The sequence below is a fragment of the Felis catus genome, chromosome D3 (genome assembly GCF_018350175.1).
Source record: "Felis catus isolate Fca126 chromosome D3, F.catus_Fca126_mat1.0, whole genome shotgun sequence".
In the NCBI taxonomy this organism is placed as follows: Eukaryota; Metazoa; Chordata; class Mammalia; order Carnivora; family Felidae; genus Felis; species Felis catus.
The window spans coordinates 46,159,586-46,177,809 of record NC_058379.1 but is presented as its reverse complement, the minus strand read 5'-3'; the positions used below and the strand labels follow the sequence as shown (position 1 = coordinate 46,177,809).

Below are 18,224 nucleotides of genomic sequence, written 5' to 3'. Positions count from 1 at the left end.
CACTATCACCAGCTTAGATCAGAGAGCTTTGGGCAGAAAAGGGGGCTGGGCTCCCTGAAGCATATCCAAAGGAGGAGTATGGTAGATGCCTGAGCAAAATTAGTGTTCTGATACGGAACAGGAAAGGGGCCACGGATGCGGGGCAGATTATTCAATGCTGGGCCACTACACTCTGGAACGTGTGAGGCTCATCTAATGTAAATTCCAAGTGAAGAGACTGAGCTAACAAACCAGGATGTGGGGTGGGAGTCAGACAGGGAATGTAGACAGGCAAGTGGTCCAGAGCAGACTCTTAATTGGGGCGAAGGGGCCTGATCACAAAAAAAGAGGAGGGAGACTGCTCAGGAGACCAATCTAACCTACTTCACAGTTCTGTCTAGATCAAGTCCTGCTGGAGCATAAACTGGGACAGTGCAACATCGAGAACATACACATGGCAGTCTGCGCTGGCGTGAACAGAAGGTGACAGAAAATATGGCCTCATTTGAGATGAACACGGATGTCTGTGCATGAGTCATGGAGGCCTGCGGACAGACACGGTGGGACATCTGACCGTGGATACATGGAGAACACAATCCCTTGAATCTTCTACTGAATCAATGATTCCTAAACCTTGACCACCTACCATCTCTCCTGCTGCAAACTAGCCCCTGAAGAACATGAAAGATATATTAGAAAACCCAGGGTCTGGCTTTGAAGAATTTAAACTCTGCTGGAGGAATCAAAAGTAACAGAAGTGAAGTCTAGGAGCAACACGAGACACTATGGTGTCAGCAAAGCTGGGAGAGAGATGGCTGAAGGGCAGGGTGCAGGAGGGGGACTTAAGCCAAGAGGAACCCCAGGAAGGTCAGGATCTGAGTTAGGGCAGACAGAAGAGGAGGGAGGGAAGAGAGACCTAGGGATGGGAGGGAGGGTGATAACAAGGAAAACTGCTGACGAGGATGGAGACAGTCTGCTGGGTAGTGAGAAATTATTCGGATAGAGAGGGTAGGGATAGAGAGGATGGGGTAGGTAGGGTTTCACATATGAGGCCTGGTGCATCGCTGTTTGGATGGGCCTATTTAGATAGAGTTGTCTGGTGGTGATCACAAGGGTTTTGTTTCTATTATGAAAATGAACTTAGCCAGGCACATGGGATGATACCCAGGCATATTCTTTCCCGCAACTTCCACAAGAATCCCATCAGCAACCTGGCCAGACCACTGCCAAAACCAACTTTGAGCAGCAAGTGACAGTGGAAAGGAAATGGGCCTCGGAGCAAGACAGACTGAATTAAAGGTCTAGTGCCATCACTCAGCAAATTATGTCATCTCTCAGAACTTAGTTTTTTCAGTTGTGGAATGGGCATAATACCCACCCCACAGACAGCACTCAAAATATATCTCTTCCCTCCTTTTGTTTATCAAAACTATGAAAGCAAAACCTCCCGTGCTCAATCTTCATAATAATGTTGCATGGCAACTTCAAAACTATCTCATCCATAAACACCTAAGGAAAGGCAAAGTTTTGAGTCTTTCTTGATTTAAAAATTGAAATTTTCTATCAAAATTTTTAATGTTTTTATTTCAAAATAAAGCACAAAGTAATACAATTTATCCATAGCAGATAAACATTTTTTATTTCATCATGAGCTTTTATTTTTTATTTTTATCTTTTACTTTTGAATTAAATATTCATTACCAATTCAGTTGAGAAGAGGGAAGGAGACACAAACAGAGGTGAGGGGGAGGGGATGAGTACATTCCTACCTTGTGAGGGTGGGAGACAGCTACTTTTATTTTAGCATTTGAATTTTCTAAAAAGACTTTTATTGTTTTTTACGCTTTAAAAACAATATATTTTTTAATTTAAAAAATGTGACTCTCTGCTTTTATTTCCCCCAAACCAACCCTGGGCCAGCAGCAAGTATGTGTGAGGGAGTAAACAGCTCCTGAGACACTCCAGCCGTGAAGGGGAAGGCCAAAAGGAGGAGGTAACCGGTGTAATCAAAAGGAAGAGGGGTATGCGTAACATTTCAAATTTTGCTCTTCACCTTCAAAAAGGAAAATACCACATATCACTCATTCAATCAAAAGGCTTGTTTCCCAGCTCTTTCCCCAGGAGGAAAACAAAACATAACAAAACAAAACACACAAAAAAAGATTATTAGGAAAGAAGAGAGAGAGAAAGAAAAGAACATCTAAAACGACAGTAATGAAAATGAAAATAGCTCTTGATAGGGTGGTAGAACAATGGGTGAATTCTTTTCTCGTGTTTCATCTATATTATCAATATTTGTGCTACAATTAAGGTTGGAAGTCATCTGATGCAGACCGTGCTCTTTTGGAAAATGTGTGGTGTGAGGTTGGGGGTGGGTGTGTAATGTGTATAGGCAGATATGAGTGTGGGAGTATTATGTGTGAACCTGTGTATGTGTGGAGTCTTGAGTGTGTGTATGTGTAGCAACATTGAGGATGTACGTGGACTGTGTGTAGGAAAGAGGGAGGGTGCGTGGACAGGAGTGTGGACAGCACTGTGTGTGTTGATGGTGGAGAATGTGCTCAGTGTAGCATTGTACACTGGTGTGTGTGAGACTGCGATTGTGGCTGTGTGAGCAGTGGTATGTGGGTGTGGTGTGTAGGTGTGGTATGCGTGCGTGTATGTATGGAGTGCGCACAGTGCCAGCGGAGATCAGCGTCTGCTAGGTGAGTTGGCAGACAGCAGGCGCCGATGCTCCTGCTCCAGAGCTCTACCCGGAGCCCTCCGTGGCCCCGCCCCGCCCCCGGTGGCCCCGCCCCCGGTCCAGTCTGAGGCGGCGGCGGCGGCGGGAGCGCGCGGCGCGGGAGGCCGCCCCACTGCGGAACGCGGCGGGGAAGGGAGGGCGGGCTGGAGCTGGCGCCCCGGGCCGGAAGCGCGCGGGTCGCGCAGGGGCGGCCGCGGACATGTGCAAGATGTCCTTCAAGGTGAGCGTCGCGAGCTCCGGGAGGGAGTGCCGGGCCGGGCGGCAGACCTGCGGCGGCGAGCCCGCACCTGGGGACCTCCCGGGGTCGCAGTCGCCGCCGCCGCGGCCCACAGGGTGGAGTGAGCGCCGCCCAGGGTGCTGGCGGGGGACTGGAGGAAGCGACCTGGCTGGGATGGCTCCTGTGGTTTGTGGTTTTGGTTGTGTGGGTTCTGCCTCAAAGGCTTTCGGTACTTAGGGTCTGGGAGCCTGGCGGCCGGGCGAAGGGGCGGCGGGGACTGTCGCCCGGGTAACGGGCGGGGGCGGGGCGGGGAAGAGTCTTGCAGTCAGCACTTCCCTGCGGCCGCGCCTCGGGACAGACCGGGGCTGCGGCAAGGATTCCCGGTTCTGCGTCCTCATTTCGGAATGCCAGTGGCACCACTGTCGCCTCCTCTCCGGAGCACCTTTTGGACGCTGAAGCTGACAGCTCATCAGCACGGAGTGGAGCTGCAATTGATTACCAGGCTTCAGTGTCCAAAGGAGTCTTGTTTTAAACGAGTTTAAAGTCATTCCATTTAATCTTCACATTTCAGGATGAAAGTGATGATACTTGATTTGCCTCTGTTGAGAGGTCTTAATAAAAATAATAGTTAAAATATACTGATGTGCCTGATTCTGAGCCAGAGGCACCTGGGCGCATCTTCTGAATCCTGAGGAAGACCCTTGAAATGGTACGTTCCTGTGTGTCGCTCCTTTTTTTTTTTTTTTTTAACAAGAAGACTAGAACGTGGAGAAGTTAACTCATCACAGTTTTGCAGCCAGTGAGTGGTGTTAACGTTAAAATTGCGATGTGTCTGGCTCCAAAGTCAGGGTAATCCCATCTCTTATAGTAGCTCATGTAAACAGAGGGATGATATGCTGAGATTTGCATGTTAGAAAGATTACTGGCCACAGTTTGGGAAGGGAGCATCTCTGGGATCATCTTGTTAAATGGTAGGGGCTTAGTGAACAGGTGTCTGGGATGGAAGCAAGTAAACAAGTGTGAATGACCAAAAAATTTTAGTGTGTGGAATTCTGTAATATTATTTCCTGAGTTATGGAGGGCTACGGAGGTGAAGATAAAATGTTTGGTTTGGGACATGTAAAGTCTAAGGATGGATGGAAGTCCAAGTAAGACAGATATGTAAATTGGGAGCCCAGGAGTATGTAGTCTAGGCAGGAGATACAGATGCGATGTAGGAATGAACTGTGTTAAGTGGTAATTAAGCCCATGAGAGTGAATGTGCCCAGTGATACCATGTAAAAATGGAAAATAGAGGACTGATGACAAAATCTTGAAGAAGGTGAAGATTTGAGAATGAGCAGAATAAGAGAAACCCATTGAGAAAACTGGAGAGCAGCTACAGATCTGTGAGAACAATCATAAGCATGTGCTGATTTAAGTCAAGGATCTCCAGTCCTTCGATAAAGATGGGGAGGAACTCAGTGATAAATACCAGAGAGAAATTAAGCTAGGAATTGAAAAGTGTCCTTTGTATTTAGTAGCAAAACAGCCACTGGTGATCTTGCTCAGAGCAGTTTCAGGAGCCAGATTGCAGTAGTTTCAAAAGAGAGTGGGTGGAAACCACAAGTGTCAAAAACAGTTTCAAAAAGTTCTGCAAGAAATAGCGGCTGAAGCAGGAATTTGGAGTTGGCCAAGGGTTTGTTTGCTTTAAAATGGTAGACACTTGACCATCTTTAAATAATGACAAACATCTCAACAATAAAAAAACAACCAGGGCCCCTGAGTGGCTTAGTTTGTTAAGCGTCTGACTCTTGATCTCAGCTTAGGTCTTGATCTCAGCGTCATGAGTTCAAGCCCTTCATTGAGCTCCACGCTGGGCATGAAAACTACTTAAAATTAAAAATAATAATAATAAAAAAATAAAGACAACTCGATTTAAAGATGGGCAAAGGAGATGAATAGACATTACTCCCAAAAATATATACAAATGGTCAATAAGCACCTGAAAAGATGCTCAAAACTATTAATCATCGGGGAAATGCAAATCAAAACCATAATGAGACACCACTTCATGCTCACTGGGATGACTATAATCAACAAGACAGACAATGTCAGGTATTGGCAAAATGTGGAGAAATTCAAGTCTTCATACATTGCTGGTAGGAGTGTAAATGATGCAGCCATATTAGGAAACAGTCTGGTCATTCTTCAAAAAGTTAAATATAGAGTTACCACATAACCCAGCAATTCTACTCCTAAATATATACCCCCCAAAAATAAAAAGCTATGTTCACACAAAAACTTGTACACAGATGTTCATTTTGTTATTCATAATAGCCAAAAAGTGAAAACAACCCCATGTCCATCATTTGTTTATTATTGATAATAAAATTATATTAAAAACAAAATGTATGTATTAACTTAAGCTGCCATAACAAACGATTATAGACTGGGTGGCTTAAACTACAGGCTTTTAATTTCTCACAGTTCTGAAGGCTGGCAAGTCCAAGGTCAGAGTGCCAGTAGATTCAGTGTCTGGTGAGAGCTCTCTTCCTGGCTTGCAAACAGCCACCTTCTCACTGGATCCTTACATGGAGGAGAGAAGAAGCTCTGGTGTTCCTCTCTTTTCTTATAAGAACACTGATCTCATCATGGGGCTCTACCCTCTTGACCTCATCTAACCTAATTACCTCCCAAAGGCCTCACCTCCAAATTCCCAATGTGATATCACATTGTGGGTATCCCACTGGGTATTAGGGCTTCAACATATGAGTTGGGGGGAGACACAGATCCTCAGCCCAAACCACGATATATCCATACAATAGAATATCATTTAACCATAAAAAAGAAGGAAGCACTGATATATGCTACAATGTGGATGAGCCTTGAAAACATTATATTAAGTAAAAGAAGCCAGACACAAAAGGCCATGTGGTATATGATCCCATTTATATGAAATGTTCAGAATAGGCAAATCCACAGAGACAGAAAGCAGATTCTTGGTTGCCTGCGGCTACGGAAGAATGGAGATGGGGAGTGATTGTTAATAGGTTTCTTTAGATTAATAGGTTAATAGGTTTTCTGTTAATGAGGTTTCTTTTGAGGGTAATGAAAATGTTCTGGAATAGTGACAGATATGCAACCTCAGGAATACACTAAAAACCACTGAATCATGCTTCTTTTAAAAGGATGGATTTTTTTAGTATGTAGACTATAATGTCAATAAATATTTAAATTTTTTATATTTTATTTTATTTTATTTTATTTTATTTTATTTTATTTTATTTTATTTTATTTTATTTTATTTTTTGAGAGAACACATGCAGGCTAGGGAAGGGCAGAGAGAGGAGAGAGAATCTCAAGCAGGCTCCATGCTCAGCTCAGAGCCTGACACAGGGCTGGATCCCACAACCCTGGGATCATGACCCGAACTGAAATCAAGAGTCAGGCGCTTAACCAACTGAGCCACCCAGGCGCCCCTCAATAAGTAAGTATTTAAAATAATGATAAGGGGGCTCCATAGAGGGGATGACTAAGCTGAGTGATGAAGCTTTCAGGAGGTTGGTGAGGTGGAAGGCATGATGGGACTTCATTAGTTGTAGGGGTTCCCACTAGACATGTGGGGAGGAAACCCTCTTCCGTTGGAGTTAGAGGAAAAGAGGTGAGGTTGAGGGACAGTATCGACGTTTTGTGAAGTAGAAGCCAGGATAAGGTCAGAATTTGGGGTGGGTAGAAAGGAAGGTGCCAGAATTTGCAGTGAAGAAGGGAGAATGATCAGGAGGTGACAGCTACTAGTTGAGGTGAAGCCCAGAACAAGAAGGTGGGATGATCTGAGCTATGAAGTAACAGAGATTTGTGCACATGACTGGAAGGGCAGGATCTGGAAGACAAGTGAGGAGAGCCTAACCCCATTTTCCACCCCAGGGTAGTGTGGGAGGTGCTGGGGGCTTACAGCAGGGAGACAGAGGAAGTGCTCTGTGTCAGGTTAAGGGTGAGGAGTTGATTCTCCATGAAGTGGACTTCCAAAAGGCACTGAGGGAAGGCTTGAGGGCAAGGGAAGCAGAGTCACAGGCCAGTCGCCTAAGCCGGCCCTCGCCCTTGCTACCATCCTATCAAACAGTAAAATGTACCCACAGCCCAAGATAATAATAGAGACTTTTTTTTTTAACGTTTATTCATTTTTGAGACAGAGAGAGACAGAGCATGAATGGGGGAAGGTCAGAGAGAGAGGGAGACACAGAATCTGAAACAGGCTCCAGGCTCTGAGCTGTCAGCACAGAGCCCGACGCGGGGCTCGAACTCACAGACCGCGAGATCATGACCTGAGCCGAAGTCGGACGCTCAACCGACTGAGCCACCCAGGCGCCCCAATAATAGAGACTTTTTATTGTACATTTTTGGAAAGGTTTTTATAATATTGCTTTAAAAAGAACTTAGCCATGAATAACATTTAATTTACATTTGTCCATGATTTTTCTGCAATTTTTGTATATAGCCCATAATTCTTGTGTACTGAGAAAATCAGACCTACAAATTATTTTCATGTGCCATCAATATTTTCTGAATACCAAACTTAGCAATGAAGGGAGTTGACAAAGATAGTACATTTTGTAGCTATTTATTCACTTTGATTTTAGAGCCAGAGATTAACGGTTTATTTTCACAGGCCTCAGAAAGTCTTATAGGCCCTAATTCCTGGGTCTCCAAAGCCTTTGTTTAAAAGCCCTGGCATTGTTAGCTGAGTCTATGGGAGAATGAACAGAGCATTATAAATCACAAGTTAGCTTCCTATTCATGACTTAGAGTAATCACATGTAGAGCTATTTGCTTCTGAACCACACGGACTTCTTTGCTTCTGTGTTTTCTCCTTCCTCCATTAAGCTGTCAGCAATCACTGCTATCAGTCTGTCTCCAGTAAACTTCCTCTTCCATAATTGGCAAGTTCTAATTTGTTCTGGTTGGGAAAACAGACACATGTTTGTTAGAATTATTTTTAAAGTAAAAGCAAACTCAGGGGGTGGGTCTGGGCCTCCTTGTGGAATAAAGTTCACAGATCTTGGTGCATTGACTTTTGACTTTGTAACAGCTGTTTCAACTACTCAGGACTTATTCTTCAGGGCTGAGGTTGCCAAAAGCCTAACACAATTGAGGAGTTATACTCTTAACACAGTGAGGGAAGTTACCACTGTAGAGGAAACATTGGTAGATAAAGAACAATACTTGGGTCTTTCTTGAGCATGTTTTAGCCAAGAGGATAAAGCGTCTCAATACCATGTTTCATCTTGGTGATGGAAACTGCTCATGCCTTGGCCAAAAGTATGGGCACTTGTATGTTCCATCCTTGTTCTGAGTGTATGTGAATGATCTCATCAGCTCCAGTTCACCAGTCAGCTAAAATTATTTGGATGAGCTACAGGAAGATAAATGTACAAAGCCACATATGTTTTCTTTTAAGTTTATTCATTTATTTTGAGAGAGAGCGAGAGAGCGGGGAGGGGCAGAGAGAGGAGAGAGAGAATCCCAAGCAGGCTCCGCACTGTCAGTGCAGAGCCCAACACGGGGCTCGAATTCGTAGATTGTGAGATCATTGATCTGAGCCAAAATCCAGAGTCAGATGCTTAACCAACTGAGTCACCCAGGTTCCCCAAAGCCATGCATGTTTTTAAACAGCTTTATTGAAATACAAATCACATACCATATAACTCACCCCTGTAAAGTGTTCATTTCAGTGCTTTTTAGTATATTCAGACTTGTGCAACCATCAGCACAATCAAGTTGAGAATATTTTCATCACCCATTAGCAGTCACTCTAGCCCCCAGCTGTCTAGCTTCCCAGCTTTAAATAACTGCTACTCTGCCTTTCTATCTCTATATATTTGCCTATTCCTGACATATATGTCTTAAACAGACTCTCCACCTGGTCTTGAGTTCTGAGTTTGGAAATGCTGGTGTTGAATGATCCTACCTCCAAGGCAGAATGCTTGGGGTAAATCAGTTTCCTATCACCTTCAGAAGTGTAGCAATACTGACAACACAGAGGTTACGCTTCTCTAATGTTTATCAAGCATTCTGAAAATTTCAAATACTTAGCACAAAGGGGACAATGGATGAGAATAACTAGTGACATCTCAGAGTGTCCTTCTGTTCAAGGCTTCTCAGTCCTGCATTCTCTTCTTGTTTAACGTGGCCTCTAACGCCAGAGAAATTCATAACTGAGAAAAGCTCATGTTCTTTTGATTGAATTAATAAATGCACAATCAAAACCCACATGATTCTAAACCTTTTTTGAACTCTACCTTTAAAAAGTCTCTACCCCTCCCCATTAGCTTTTAATCAGAATTCCAGTTCTGTACAAGTAACAGTTTCCCTTCTGTGTTTCCTCTCCCCTTCCTTCCTGTAACTAATTGCTGTTAGTATAATAATGAGCAGTGTATAAGCCAAAATTCTGGAAGTAAAGGGGAGAAAAAAAGGACTTTCTCACAGGGAAAGTCCTCAGACTCTACACTCAAAGATGGGGTTGAATGCTGGCTCTGTTACTTGCTAACTGTATGACCTTGAGTAACTCGTTTCTGTGCCTCAGTTTCCTCTTCTTAAAAATGGGAATAATAAAAACACCAATGTCATGGAGTTGTTCTGCTAATTAAATACATCAGAGCAGTGAAAGTGCTTAGCACACCGGCTAGAAGAGCAAGATCTCAGCCTTGGATGGTGTTGCTATTCTTCATATCATGACCAGCAAGCCCGAGGGAGGCTCGCTGGCCTTTTTGTAGAGATCAGAAAAATCAAGAAAGAGGTTAAATAGCAAAGCATTTCCACGTGCATCATCTCCTTCAAAGGCCAGAGGTCTTGCCCCTGTTTCACTCCACAGCACTTATGATTATGTGCATATCGTACCCAGAGGAGGTTTGGAAGCTATCCAGGCAATGTGATGTGTGTAGACCCTAAAGAGAAGGAAGTTCAGGGGACTTTCTGTCTTGGCAGAAGAGGAGCTTGGAATGAGGGTAGGAAGGAGGTCATTGGGGTCAATGCTGCCTTATTCCTTGCTGTCTACAGAATTCCAGGGAGGCAGAACAGTGTGATGGCTAACAGGGCAGCCCCAACACCAGGCTGCCTAGGCCCGAAGCCTGCCTGTCATCTCTCCCTTAGCTGTGCAGCGGGCTGGTACCGGCACCCACTTCACTGAGCCACCGTGAGGATTCAGCGAGAGAGCATGTGCGGAGGACATACGGAGCGGTACAGAACAAGCACTTAGTATTAGCACAGGATTCCTGCCCTCCACTAAATGTGTCTGCCGTGGTGTGATGAGAGAACTTACCCATTCTTTTGGGAGTCGTTTCCACCTGGAAGCCCCTTAGGCACTTGAAAGCGTGTTCAAAGCTGAACTCCTTTTTTTCCCAAAGCCTGTCCCTCTTCCGGTGTTTTCCCACTTCAAGGAATGGCACCGCCTCAACCAGGCACTCCAACCAGAAACCTGGGACTCGGTCCAGCCTCCTTCTCCCACCTTCTCCTGCACATACAGTCTAATCCTCCCGTCCCGCTATTTTTGCCTGAGCTCGGGCCCTTAAATTCTCTTCCCTGTCTATGCAGTAGTCCCCTAACCCTTGTAGACACCGACCTCAGTCTGGCTCCAGTCCTCAATCCATTCTCCCTGAAGCTGCCACAGGGACCTTTTGAAACACAAAGCCGATAGTATCTCCTCACCTTAAAACCCTGCCTTGGCTCCCCAGTACCCGGGCAAACTCCGTCGCACAGCACAGCAGATCCTTTGGGATCTGGCCCTCACTGCCTATAGCGCCGCATTGTCCCTTGCCCTCTCTCCCCTCCCATCCCTCCGTCTAGCCCTTCCAAGCTAGTGACGGTTCCCAGAATGCTATGATGAGCCTCCACATCTTTGCTTTCACCGCTCTTTCTGCCTGGGATGCTCATTACCCAGTTCCCCACTCATCTTCTGAGACTCTTCTTGAGAATTCCTTCTCTTTGAAACCATTACTGGCCACCCCCCCCCCCCATATAGGCCCGGCCATTCTCTGCTCTCCTTACATTATCCACATTCCGACTCTAGCACCTGTAATAATTTCTGATGCCTATTGGCATGACATGCTTTCCTGCGGGGCCATAAAGCCATTGGAGCAGAGCTCAAGTTTCACTCTTACCTCTTGTCCTAGCCCCTGGCCAGTGCCCCTGTCCCCAATACATGCCAGTGACCAAGCAAATTAAGTCACCTGAACAAGCATTTCAAAGAACTGTGAGGAATAGCATTTATAGCGACAATTCTTGAGTGTTCACCATCAAACAGTGTTTCCACGTATTCTCCCCTTTAATCCTCTAACGACACACGGCAGAGGTACTGCTACTGGCATTATTAGTCCCATTTTATTGGGACGGAGAGAAGTTAAATAACCTGCCCAGGGTCACAGAGCTGGGAAGTAGCAGGCTTCGGACTTGAACTCAGCTCTTTCTTACCCCAAATCGACTACTCTGTCTTGCCTCCACCTCTTGCACTTGAGGGAAAATGAAATCTTTACAGCTGTTCACAAAGCTCAGTTTCCAGAACCTCATAGGAAGCGAGGAAATCTGGCCCTGACAGGAGAGGAAGCCCCAGAGCCATCCTCAAGGCAGGAGAGGCTCCCAGCTGGAGAGCTTATTATGATGATAGAAGTTTGTGGCGTGCAGATGGGTTTTGAAAATAATTTGGGGTTAAAGAGAAACAACAAAATCACTAAAAATGATTTACAATTTATTACTCTCAAGTCTTCATGTTTCAGGAAAAGCCAGCAGGGCTGGCGTATTAAGTTCTCTTCCTAATTCACCCTCCAAACTTCATTTTGGCCTTGTGCGATCTCTCTGCTGAAAGGGCATTGTTTCGTGATTTATGACACAAGGCAGGCCTGCCTGGCCGTTGCTTCAGCCAGTTACTGACAGCTGTAACAGTGGAGCCAGCCTGGAACAAGAGCCGCAAACACCGGGTGTGAATGTCACCATGGCAGTTCGGCGTGAACGTCACCATGGCAGTTCGGCGTGAAAATTCCCGGGGCCATCACATTTAGGCTGTCAGAGGGAAAAGCAAATTGTTCGTCTGGAATTTGAGGTGACTTTTGCTCCCCTACCTGAGCCAGGAAACTATTTGAAGTATGTTTGTAACCTGCTTAGCACTCCCTGCTTGGCCACGCTCTCCTCCAAGAATGCACAAGAGCACTGAGTTGTGTGTGAGCTGAAGGGCTGAAGAAAAGAAATCCTCATAGCAACAAATGCCACCTTGCCTGTGCCCTCACTGTTCATTTTAGGTGGCTCCGTGGAGGGGCACCTGGTTGGCTTAGTCGGTAGAGCATGTGACTCTTGAGCTCAGGGTTGTGAGTTTGAGCCCCACGTTGGGTGTGGAGATTACTTAAAAATTGGAAAAAAAAAATTTTTAAACCTAAGATGGCTCTATGTTGTGGCTGACGTTGCTGTGTTTTCTTTTTAACTTAGCATAAATAAGTAAGATACTGAATTTAAGGGGTGTCTGGGTGGCTCAGTAGGCCAAGAAACCAACCCTTGGTTTCAGCTAAGGTCACAATCTCACAGTTCATGAGTTCAAGCCCCATGTCGGGCTCTGCGTTGTCAGCTTGGGATTCTCTCTCTCCCTCTCTTTCTTCCCCTCCCCTGCTCTCTCTCTCTTTCTCTCTCAAAATAAATAAATAAACTTAAAAAAAAAAAGAAATAGGTCTGCCTTGAAGAAACTTATTAAAAAAAAGAGATACTGAATTTAATACCTTGTCAGTATACTTAAAATTTTTAAAAATATTTTTTCATGTTTATTTTTGAGAGAGAGAGAGTGCAAGCGGGGGAAGATCAGAGAGAGAGGGAGACACAGAACCCGAAGGAGGCTCCAGGCTCTGAGCTGTCAGCACAGAGCCTGACGTGGTGCTCAAACCCATGATTCGTGAGATCATGACCTGAGCTGAAGTCAGATGCACAACCAACTGAGCCACCCAGGTGCCCCCCTTATCAGTATAATTAAAAGATATCTTGCATAAAACTGGTGCAGCCACTCTGGAAAATAGTATGGAGTTTCCTCAAAAAATTAAAAATAGAACTATCCTATAACCCAGCAATTACACTACTAGGCATTTATCCACGGGATACAGGTGTGCTGTTTTGAAGGGACACATGCACCCCCATGTTTATAGCAGCACTATTGACAATAGCCAAAGTATGGAAAAAGCCCAAATGTCCATCGATGGATTAATGGATAAAGAAGAAGTGATATATATATACAATGGACTATTACTTGGCAATCAAAAAGAATGAAATCTTGCCATTTGCAATTATGTGGATGGAATTGGAGGGTATTATGCTAAGTGAAATTAGTCAGAGAAAGACAAAAATCATATGACTTCACTCATATGAGGACTTTAAGATACAAAACAGGTGAACATAAGGGAAGGGAAGCAAAAATACTAAAAACCAGGGAGGGAGACAAAACAGACTCTTAAATATGGAGAACAAACAGAGGGTTACTGGAGGGGTTGTGGGAGGGGGGGATGGGCTAAATGGGTAAGGGACATTAAGAAATCTACTCCTGAAATCATTGTTGCACTATATGCTAACTAACTTGGATGTAAATTTAAAAAATAAATTAAAAAGTTTTTTAAAAGATACCTTGCATAAAAGCCCTTTGGGGTCAGATAGGTGTTTTAAGCCCACCCAAAAAGTGCTCTTGTTAAATAATGTTGATGCTAGAAAATTTCCTGAGACCACAAAATTCTTTATTAGTATCGATAGTCTGAATTTAATTTTGCCTATCTAGGGCATTGAGGAGGGCACTTGTTGGGAAGAGCACTGGGAAACCAATTTGACAATAAATTATATTAAAAAAATTTTGCCTATCCTAACTTTGTAAAGAAAAGTGGGCAGAAAGAAAGAAGCTAGCATCTGTAAGCATTTATGATGTGTTGGGCACTGGTGAATAACCAGTTAACCTATATTATTTAATCCTTACCATAATTTTCAAGTCAGGTAGTGTAAGACTCACCAAGGCCAAGTCATTTGCCCAAGGCTGGGATTGAAACCCAGTGCTGTCTGGTTCCAGAGCCTCTCCTCCAGCCCTACCCTCCCCTGCCATGGACTGTTCACTACAGATCCAAATTGATGTGTTCTAGAAAAGGCAATTGGACTGCAGTCAACTCTGCCAGGCTGATTTTTCAAGAACTGTTTGCCAGCTCTATTCCTTCCATAGGCTGGTTCCAATATTATCTTTGCAACTTTAAAATCACACAGCAGTGGAAAGAAGGACCCATACGAGGACACGTAACAGCATTTCCTGCCCAGAGTTCTTTATTCTTAAGTGAATCCCCTGGCAAGTTCTAGCTGAAGCAAAGAAAATTAGGTGGAGGGAAGGTGAAACATTTGCCCAGACAGTTGGAATCAGGCAGAAAGTTGAGAGCACAGAAAAGATGTGGGTTGGGGAGGTCAGGTTTGAGAGAGATTTCTCTCTGCTTAGAGGTGAACGGGGGTTTGGGAATGTTTCAAGGAGGAAATCGGATTTAAGCAGGGCTTTGGCCTTGAAGGATGGGGGAGAACTCATTTCACGCAAAAAAGGAAACTGTGAACAAAGACACAGAGGCAGGAAAGTGAGGACATTGGTGGGAGTATTAATAGTGCTGTATTATCAACAACATTGCTCTTCATAAGAGCACTGTGGCTCCGATATCTGGTATGAAACAGAATGTGTTCCATAGCCAAGTATATTACTGGCATCTATTGCTGGAGGAGTGGTCTTTCAGATACTACAACACGTCTGGAAATTCTGCCTTTTGAACGGTATATATTTGCGTAGAAGCAGTCGTATTAACTGATGTTGATCCTAAGATCCTGTTTCATTTTGCTTCTGCAGAAGGAAACTCCACTTGCCAACGCCGCATTCTGGGCAGCAAGGAGAGGAAACCTGGCTCTGCTCAGGCTGTTGTTGAACAGCGGTCGGGTGGATGTGGACTGCAGGGACAGTGTACGGATGGATTCATTTGGTATATGCATGCCAAGGACACGCCGTTTCCCCTGCTGGCACGAGAGCAGCTCATGAATACATTTCCCTTTGCGATGCTTATCTACTTTTTCATGTTTGCCTGCTTTATCCCTTGTAAAAGTCCAAGGTACCCTGGTGAGTGTAAAAACATCCTGGGCAAACCATTATGTGCACAAAACCAGAGGCGGCCACAATAGGGGAAGTGGCACCTCACTGGGAATCAGAATTGGCAAATTCCAAGAAGGAAAGGGTTTTCAGTCTGAGAATTCAAACCAACTCCTTTCATGGAAAGTGGAGATAATTCAGAGCAGAAGAGGGCTGCCATGGATGTGGAAGGTGGGCTTTTCTACAAGGGTAAGAGAACTGAAGATGGAAACCTCCGCCCAGCTTCTTACCTTTCGTTATCTTTGCAAACATCAGTACACTCACTGGCAAAGAGGGGGTCTAAAAATCGATACTACTGCCACCGGCAGGCATCACTTAGGGAGCCCTCCCTCTCCAGACAGAGGCAGTGATTTCTCTGTATTCAGCAGGACTCTGCATCTCTGGGGAGCAGGAAGACCTCAAATGAGAGAGAAAGAGAGAAGCAGCAGAAATATTTTAATGTTAGGAATAAAAATGTTTTCAAATGAGCCCTATTGTTTTCCCAAAAGCTGGATGTGCCATTTCCAGCTTTTACTGCACAAATTTGCTAAGTAAGATCAGCCACCAGCCTGAGTGAGATAGCAAAGCTTGTTGCACTCTGCACACTGGGGGCATTGGTGTGCAGTTATCTCGGGTTGGCACCGCCAGATCCACTCAGACCCTTCTCCAGCTTGCTGTGTCCCAGAGACTGAAATGTATGGCCTAGTGGACTTGCTTCCCTCTGGCCTCCGTTTGGGTTTGGCCAATGGGAGTGCTGGTAGGAATCAGAGAGTGGGAGGACAGGGACGCTGGGGAACCCAGTGTCCCCTGTTCTGTCTGGCAGCAGTGCTCTCGTTCTGTGTCCTAGGAGTTTCCACCCTCCCCACCCCAGCCCTGTGCCTTCAGGCCCGGGCTGGCAGGGGAGCCCCACTGCTGCTAGCTCCTAGTGCAACATTGTTCTTGGAGTGTCCCTGTACCCGGGCCTGAAGGCACCCACTGACCATGTTGATGACTGCTTTTCCTCTTTGTCTTGAAGTCACCTGTTTTCAGCCACTCCTATGACTTTTTCCTTATATCCAGTGTCCTAGGAGCCTCCTCATAGCACCATGCACACCCTGCCCCCCCAGACAGTACCCCACACTCAGCCTGTCTCTATCTGCTGGGTGACGAGTAGCTTTTCAAACAGAGATTTTGCTACTAGGCCAGCTACCAATGTTTACTCCTCCTCGTTTAGCATAAAAACTCATTTTGTTAACAGCTTTCTGGAGAAAAGATTCCTTAACCCAAAGGAGAGAGCCTAAATGATGGTAATTTCAGACATTGATTTTGAAAGAGTCTCTAAGATTGGCGGTGATAGAGACAGGGAGAGGTGTGGGAACAGTGTAGGTGTTGGTTTCCCTTCACATTTCATGGGGAGTTTCTACCTCCTTCAGGTACCACCTGAATGTGGAGTCTGGGTCCCAAGATGCCTGTGGTGCTGAATGACCTCTACTCTAGTCCTGCCCAGCCTCTGGTTCACCTGGGACTCCTAGGAGAGCTGATGGAATGCAAGAGGAGGCCCTGGGGCTCTCCTGGGAACCGCTCCCAACCTCAAGTTCACGACCATGTTCAAACTTCCAACAGACAACATGTAAAGAATGAATACATTATCGCTAGGCCACCCACCACATGGCAAAGCTTTGAATTACATTCACCTTCATTTCTCGAGTAATGCTGTCCTCACATGATGTTTACATTTTTTGCTTCCTTCATCTTTCTGATGCACATCTACCACAAAGATGTGCAGTGGCAGCTTCCTCCAGCCTTTTTAGATGTATGAATGAAGGTGTTTCAATGTCCTGTTTGTTGGAGTCTTCACCACGTTTATATCCCCCCATGTCCTCCCTCTATTCAAAATCAGCTAGTTTTAAAAGATACATTTTAACATCAGCCAATGAAATAAAGTAACCTTAATCTTTAGAGAATTAGTCATCTGTCAAACTAGCAAGTTTTTACTATAAAGGAAAGACTTTTATGTAGCTTAATCAAGGGATACTACTTCATAGAATGAATTTGAAGGTTTTCCTTCCTCTTATATTTTTGGAATAATTTTAGAATAATAGATATCAACTCTTCCTGAAATGTTTAGTAGAATTCACCTGTGAAGCCATCTGGTCCCAGACTTTTGTTTGTTGGGAGTTTTTTGATTACCGATTTAATTATATTGCCAGTAATTGGTCTGTTCAAATTTGCTATTTCTTCCTGATTCAGTTTTGGTAAGTTATATGTTTCTAGGAGTTTTTCCAGTTCTTCTAGGTTGTCCACTTTTTTGGCATATAATTTTTTACATATTCTCATATAATCCTTTGTATTTCAGTGGTGTTGGTTATTATTTCTCTCCTTTCATTTCTGATTTTGTTTATTTGAATTCTTTCTCTTTTCTTTTTGATTACTGTTGCTAAAAGTTTATCAATTTTGTTGATCTTTTCAAAGAACCAGCTACTGGCTTCATTGATTTGTTCTATTGTGGGTTTTTTTGTTTTGTTTTGTTTTGTTTTGTTTTTTAGTTTCTGTATCATTTATTTCTTCTCTAATCTTTATTATTTCCTTCCTTCTGGTTTTGGGTTTTGTTTGTTCTTTTTTCAGTTCCTTTAAGTGTAATGTTAGGTTGCTTATTTGAGATTTTTCTTGCTTCTTAAGGTAGGCCTGTACTGCCGTAAACTTCCCTCTTGGAACTACTTTGGCTGCATCCCAAAGATTTTGGACCTTTGTGTTTTCATTTTCAGTTGTCTCCGTGTATTTTTTGTATTTCTTTGATTTCTTCATCGATCCATTCATTATTTAATAGCATGTTATTAACTTCCATGTATTTGTGCTCTTTCCAATTTTTTTTCTTATGGTTGATGTCTAGTTTCATAGCACTGTAGTCAGAAAAGATGCATAGTATGGCTTCAATCTTTTTGAATTTGTTGATACTTGTTTCATAGTGTAATATATGATCTTTTCTGGAGAATTCCATGTGCACTTGAAAAGAATGTGTATTCTGCTGTTTTAGGATGGAATGTTCAAAATATATCTGTTAAACCTAGTTGGTCCAAAAAAACCAAACTAAAACCAAACCAAACCAACCAACCAAACAAACAAACAAACAAAAAAAAAACAAAAAAACCCAAAAAACCTAGCTGGTCCAATGTGTA

At 44.0% G+C, this 18,224-nt stretch overlaps 1 protein-coding gene across 9 annotated transcripts in view; it reads left to right on the top strand.

Moving 5' to 3' along the window:
• The first annotated feature begins 2,810 nt into the window (after nt 1–2,810).
• The window catches only part of ANKRD29 (ankyrin repeat domain 29), a 54,354-nt gene continuing 38,940 nt past the window's right edge, over nt 2,811–18,224 (top strand). The window contains exons 1-5 of one of the 9 annotated variants that reach the window (XM_045041815.1): nt 2,820–2,942; nt 3,511–3,648; nt 9,975–10,154; nt 11,776–12,009; nt 14,797–15,060. Coding sequence is in view for 1 of the 9 variants with exons in the window: in XM_023241815.2 (XP_023097583.1) it covers nt 2,922–2,942; nt 14,797–14,907 (132 nt within the window). In the remaining 8 variants the exon portion in view is untranslated. Of the gene's footprint in view, nt 2,943–3,510; nt 3,649–9,974; nt 10,155–11,775; nt 12,010–14,796; nt 15,061–18,224 lie in introns of all 9 variants that reach the window. The other 8 variants (XM_045041816.1, XM_023241816.2, XM_023241817.2 and 5 more) reach the window with 8 other exon arrangements.